Genomic DNA, 6255 nt, shown 5'->3' on the forward strand with positions numbered 1-6255 from the left:
TGTCCATCAACAAGCCATCTTACCACACAATTCTAGGCCACCCGGGAGAGGATGATGTTGCCATTTAATTAATTAGTGACACCATAAAAGGTTCAGAGTAAATTGCTTTTAAAAGGCAGCAAAAAAGAAGTCACCATATGATTTCATTTTCATTAAAAGAGTTTTTGAACAATGCAGAGGAAAAAAGTATCAGCAAGATGGATGGTAACGTTTGGGTGAAAGGATTGAAGATAATATTTTTTTCTTCTTGGAACCTTTTCTGTGTTTTCAAAGCTTTCTGCATTGTGCATATATTCTTGGTGTCCTTAGCCCCACCCCACCCCCGCTCCAATGCAGCTTTTAAAAGCTCAAATATAAAATCTACTGGGAAAAAGAGCAGTGAAGGTGGAAGACAAATTAGTGAACCAAGGAAAAAGAAGTGAGAGAGAGGGAAAGGCACAGAAGAGGCTAAGGAGAGCCTCAAGGATAGGAACTCAGGAGTTCCCTTGCTGGGCATCCTAGGTTAAGGATTCCAAGTTGTCACTGCAGCGACTTGAGTTGCTGCTGTGGCGCGGGTTCTATACCTGGCCCTACCTGGCCGGGAACTTCCACAAAACTCGGGCACTGCGCGCGGGGGCGGGGGAGAATGGTAACCTAATAAGGTGCATTGTGTGCAAAGGAGAAAGGAAAAATACAGTTGGGGCCCAGGCTCCCATTGATGTGTGACCTTTGAAGTCCTATCGTTTCTGGATTTTTGTTTCCGCGCCCAAACGTGCGTCTTAGGACCCCTAGCTCTGCGTGGCGATGCCTGAGAAGGAGCGCTTGCATGGTGCGGAATATTCGCAGGGATAGGGGGCCACTAGACCTTGAGAAGGGTAGTGAGCTAGCAGCACCCCCCCCCCCCCCAATCCTGAAGGCATAGAACAGCCAGCGCTTGGGGGTAGGAGCGGCGTTGGCCGCGCTGCGGAAGGTCTGCGGCGCCCTGGGCGCAGGCGGAGCCTCATTGGCTGCTGAGCTTCGAACTACGCGGAGGCGGGGCCTGTGGCGAGCCCCGGGCCGGTGGCCAGACTAGACCTGGGGGAGTCGGATCCCAAAACAGACCGCGAGCTCCAGCCTGCTGCAGGTAACTGGCGCCCCTCTCTCCTCGGCCCCCACTTCTCACGGACTGGCCACGACTCCCTTCGCTGCAACGCAGGCTTCCTCCCTGGGTCTCGGCTTCCCGATTTGGGGGCCCGCCTTTCCGCCCGAGGGAACGCTGTGGGAACCTCTTCCTGCTTCCCACCCCGCCTCCCACACCGGGTCTCTGGGTGGCGCCGGAGGGGCCCTGAAGACACAGACCTTTGAAACCTCAAATCTTCCCGGTTACCTTGACCTCGTCGCTCCCCGCCACTGGGCCCACTGTAGTAGAGAGCCCCGGATTGTAGCTGTGAGGCCAGTACACGCACTCCCTCCAGCAGAAAGGATAAGGTGGGCGCTACCCGGTCCTCGATGACCCAGTGGGCACAGTGGGCGCTAATAAAAGAGTTGTCCGTAGGAGGGGGGAAACACAAAGATAGGGCTGTGGGAATCCAGGCTGAGGCTCCTATTCTTACTTGCTGTGTGTCCTCAGTGAGTCCCAGAACCTCTCTGATCCCCAACCTTCTTCCAGAATGGGTTGTCATCATCAACCTAAATTCTCTTGGGGCTTCTAGAAGCCTCAGGTGAATTGATTGCTCAGAAGATGGCCTGCAGACTGTAAAGTATGATGTTCTGTGAGCACTTCTCTACCCACATGATGGTGGAGGCCCCTGAGGCGACCCCAAGTAGGTCCCTAGAATAGAAACAGCCTTGGCTGTGCATGAAAGTAGCCTTGCCAACCTTGGTCTGTGATCAATCCTCTTGCCCTCTTTAGCCCCCTCCACCCCTACCCCGTGGATTGGTTAACCCCCCCATCCACCTTATCCTGACCTCCCCAGGGACTCCTCCCTCCTCAGACCCAGGCCTAATGGATGCAAGATCGCTTCTGTCCCAGCGTGGGTCAGAGTCCTGAACAGAGTGAACCCTGCATGCACCCCTGTCAGGTCTGCTGGCTCAGCTTCTCCCCAAGGGATGGCTTCCTAGGAATCTTTCATTTGTGTGGGGCTGGGGACTTAGCTGGGGCCTTGTTTCCCTGGATAAGTTCTTTGCTCCTCTCCCTGCCCAGTGGCAGGGGGTAGGGGTGCTGGGGTAGGGCAGGTGCAATTCTTTCGGGGGCTTGTGGGATAAGGTCAAGTGAGACAGCAGATGTGTAGAGATGTGCTTCAGCGAATCTAGGAACTTTATATACCACTTAAGTTTCATGGATTAAATTTTATAGGGTGTTTAGAGTTGTTATTTTCATCAAGTCTACACTTTTTAGAGTTGTAGGCAAGAATAAACAAAGGCTTCTTTCCAGCTGCTGTACTCATTGCACTCCTGGGAAAGCTGAGGCCTGACTGTGCCTGGGGAGCTGGCCTGGGCTGGTTTCTGAGGGTGCCGCCCAGCTCCGATGACCTGGATGCGTGTGCCAGGCTTTTTGTACTCACAACCCCATTCAGCGTAGCCCCATGAGGCATTTCACATATGAGGAAACTGAGGCACAGAGGTGAAGTGATGTAAGCTCCTCTGTCAGAGAACAGCTCTGTCGCCGAGTCTCTTCGGTTTTTACTCCACCCTGAGGTCAATTAAACAGCCTTTGTAAACAACCTTGGTGGATATTTTATTGTTTCCTCAGTATATTGTTGAATAACTACCTATTTGAGCAGCTTTTCTGTAGCTGGCATAATTCTAGGCATGAAGGACATAGAATTATGCCTAGAATTATGAATGAAATAGGAAAAAAAAAATCCCTGCTCACATGGAGCTGACATTTTATTGGGGGAGGGGAAGCATGTACATATACTATTTGGGGAGAAATAAAGTGCAGTGTGGGGGATAGAGAGTGCTGGGGCTGGTAAAAGTTGCAGTTTTATAAAGGGTGGTCAGGGAAGGCCTTATAGAGAAGGGGACATTTGAATGAAGATGCAGAAGAGGTGAGGGACTGAGCTGGAGGCTACATTGGGTGTGACACTTGGACCAGAGCATTCTTCAGGGCCCTTGTAGCCCTTAGAGCCGTGTTTTCAGAGGTGACATCCCTTTATGCTAGAATCTTGGGACGTCTGAGCTGGTGGCCCTGTCCCCGTTCACCTTGGCTCCTGTCCCTCTCCAGAGTATTCAGCATGCTGCACTTCCTGGTGCCCCGGCTGTTTGGCCTGTGCCGCCCCGTTGCCCCGTACTCCTCTGCAGCAGCCCTCCCAAGCCCCATCCTCAATCCGGACATCCGCTACAACCAGCTCTTCATCAACAATGAGTGGCAAGATGCGGTCAGCAAGAAGACCTTCCAGACAGTCAACCCCACCACAGGGGAGGTCATTGGCCACGTGGCTGAAGGGGACCAGGCTGATGTGGATCGGGCAGTGAAAGCAGCCCGTGAGGCCTTCCGCCTGGGGTCTCCATGGCGCCGGATGGATGCCTCAGAGCGGGGCCGGCTGCTGAACCGCCTGGCTGATCTAGTGGAGCGGGATCGTGTCTACTTGGCCTCGCTGGAAACCCTGGACAACGGCAAGCCTTTCCAGGAGTCTTACGCCTTGGACCTGGATGAGGTCATCAAGGTGTACCGGTACTTTGCTGGCTGGGCTGACAAGTGGCATGGCAAGACCATCCCCATGGATGGTGAGCATTTCTGCTTTACCCGGCATGAGCCCGTTGGCGTCTGTGGCCAGATAATCCCATGGAACTTTCCCTTGGTCATGCAGGCCTGGAAGCTCGCCCCGGCCCTTGCCACAGGCAATACTGTGGTCATGAAGGTGGCAGAGCAGACCCCCCTTTCTGCTCTGTACTTGGCCTCCCTCATCAAAGAGGTGGGCTTTCCCCCTGGGGTGGTGAACATCCTCACAGGCTATGGCCCAACAGCAGGAACAGCTATCGCCCATCACATGGATGTCAACAAAGTTGCCTTCACTGGCTCTACCGAGGTGGGCCACCTGATCCAGAAGGCGGCTGGTGATTCCAACCTCAAGAGAGTCACCCTGGAGCTGGGTGGGAAGAGTCCGAGCATCGTGTTGGCTGATGCCGACATGGACCACGCTGTGGAGCAGTGCCATGAAGCCCTGTTCTTCAACATGGGCCAGTGCTGCTGTGCAGGTTCCCGGACCTTCGTTGAGGAATCCATCTATGATGAGTTTCTCGAGAGAACCGTGGAGAAAGCTAAGCGGCGGAAAGTTGGGAACCCCTTTGAGCTAGACACCCAGCAGGGGCCCCAGGTGGACAAGGAGCAGTTTGAGCGAATCCTGGGCTACATCCAGCTTGGCCAGAAGGAAGGGGCAAAACTTCTCTGTGGCGGGGAGCGTTTTGGAGAGCGAGGCTTCTTCATCAAGCCCACGGTCTTTGGTGGAGTGCAAGATGACATGAGGATCGCCAAGGAGGAGATCTTTGGGCCTGTGCAGCCTCTGTTCAAGTTCAAGAGGATCGAGGAGGTGATCGAGAGGGCCAACAACACTAGGTATGGCTTGGCGGCTGCCGTGTTCACTCAGGACCTGGACAAAGCCATGTACTTCACACAGGCCCTCCAAGCTGGGACAGTGTGGGTGAACACCTACAACATTGTCACCTGCCACACACCTTTCGGAGGCTTTAAGGAATCTGGCAATGGAAGGGAGCTGGGGGAGGATGGGCTTAAGGCCTACACAGAGGTGAAGACAGTCACCATCAAGGTTCCTCAGAAGGACTCCTAAGGACGGCTACCAAGCCGCGGATGCCACAACCATCTGCAAGTGGTTGCCAAGTATTTTTTTTTAAGCCGTGGATCCCCCCCTTTATTTGTTCCAGATGAACTCTTAGAGGGAACCTCAACAAATGAAGCAGTTAAAATGGGAGCTGTTCTAGTTAAAGCAGGGATGGGGCCTGGGCCCAGAGGCTTATCCACCTGCACCCCAACCCTGTTGATGGCCCTGTGTTACTTCCACGACACCTTAAGAGTCTCTGGAATACAGATGAGAAGCCAATGATCAGACAGTGGCTTTTCATTCTTCCAGCTGATCCAAGGACTTCCTGGTGGATTAATTAGTGGTTAGACACTTCAGAAACGGGATTAGGGCACATTAGGATTTTTAAACTAGGCCCTATGTCTTGGCCCCATTCCTTAGTAACCTACCCTAAAAGTCATGGGTGCTTTCCTTTTTCTAAGTACCAGTTGCAAACTGATTTGCCTGCTTGCATTGCTTCATTTTGCTACTGATTCTCCTTAATTCAAGGGAAGGAGTGGACAGAAAATGCATTTATATAATTGTTCCTTTAAAATACACTCAGCCCTAATGTCATCAGTTAATGAGTGGATGAACAAAATGTTGCCATGGAATATTTCTTGTACTGTTCAACCTTAAAAAGGAAAAAAAAGTACTGACACATGCTACAGCATGGATGAACCTTGAAACCATTATGTTAAATGAAAGAAGCCAGATATACAAGGCCATGTATTGTATGATTCCATTTATATGAAATAACCCGAATAAGCAAATCCGTTGAGACAGAAAGTGTATTAGTGGTTGCCAGGGGCTGGGGAAGGAGAGAATGGGGAATAACTGCTAATAGGTAGAGAATTTCTTTTGGGGAGGTTTTGAAATGCTGTGCAATTAGTGATTGTTGTATACTTCTGCGACTATACTAAAATGCACTGAAGTAATACTTTAAAGGGGTGAATTTTATGATATGTGAGTTAATTACAATGAAAAATTAAACTCATTCTGTTTGCAAGTTGGTTTTGTATCAGTGTTCTCTTGCTGCTGAACATCTTACAGAGTCTTGGGGATGGAAGGGTCTCTGATCATCCAAAGTCCCTTCCACAATACATCTAGTTTTGATTTTGTTTTCTCCCACTTGGGTGACAGAGTGCACCTTTAAAACCCACAGAGAAAAGTGCTACCTAGAGTGAGTCCATTTCAGGTCTCATTTCAAGGCTTCCACTGGCATTGTCTCTCCAACCCCCACCAAAACACAGCAGCCCTCAAGCCAAGCTCAGCATCAGGGCCCGTCCTGACATCCTGGGGGTTTTGAAATTTCAAACCTGAGAGCTCAGTATGTTTTTTAGTCTTACAATTCTGTTACCCAGCTGTTGGGAGTGAAGCCCCATCAGCTGGAGCAAGACACAGAAGCAGGATGCTGATCCTCTCCTGTCTTCCATCTTTCTAGACCACATGCTCGTGACTTGTTATACTTTCAGGTCCACTCAGTCTTGTGAACGCA

At 51.2% G+C, this 6255-nt stretch overlaps 1 protein-coding gene across 1 annotated transcript; it reads left to right on the forward strand.

The window, feature by feature from the left end:
- Window positions 1-1007: 1007 nt before the first annotated feature.
- On the forward strand, window positions 1008-5766 carry ALDH1B1 (aldehyde dehydrogenase 1 family member B1). Its single transcript, XM_003353586.6, has 2 exons — window positions 1008-1102; window positions 3185-5766. The coding sequence occupies exon 2, from the start codon at window positions 3195-3197 to the stop codon at window positions 4746-4748; it is 1554 nt and encodes a 517-aa protein (XP_003353634.2). The 5' UTR covers window positions 1008-1102; window positions 3185-3194; the 3' UTR covers window positions 4749-5766.
- The last annotated feature ends 489 nt before the right edge of the window (window positions 5767-6255 follow it).

The sequence above is a fragment of the Sus scrofa genome, chromosome 1, assembly GCF_054392235.1.
Source record: "Sus scrofa isolate SSC_HxYL_T2T_F1_AM1 chromosome 1, Sscrofa_HxYL_maternal_Yorkshire_Landrace_v2.0, whole genome shotgun sequence".
Classification (NCBI taxonomy): domain Eukaryota; kingdom Metazoa; phylum Chordata; class Mammalia; order Artiodactyla; family Suidae; genus Sus; species Sus scrofa.

Excerpts from the sequence above, each read along its gene's own strand:
- ALDH1B1 (XM_003353586.6), top strand. The coding sequence starts at position 3,195 with ATGCTGCACTTCCTGGTGCCCCGGCTGTTTGGCCTGTGCCGCCCCGTT.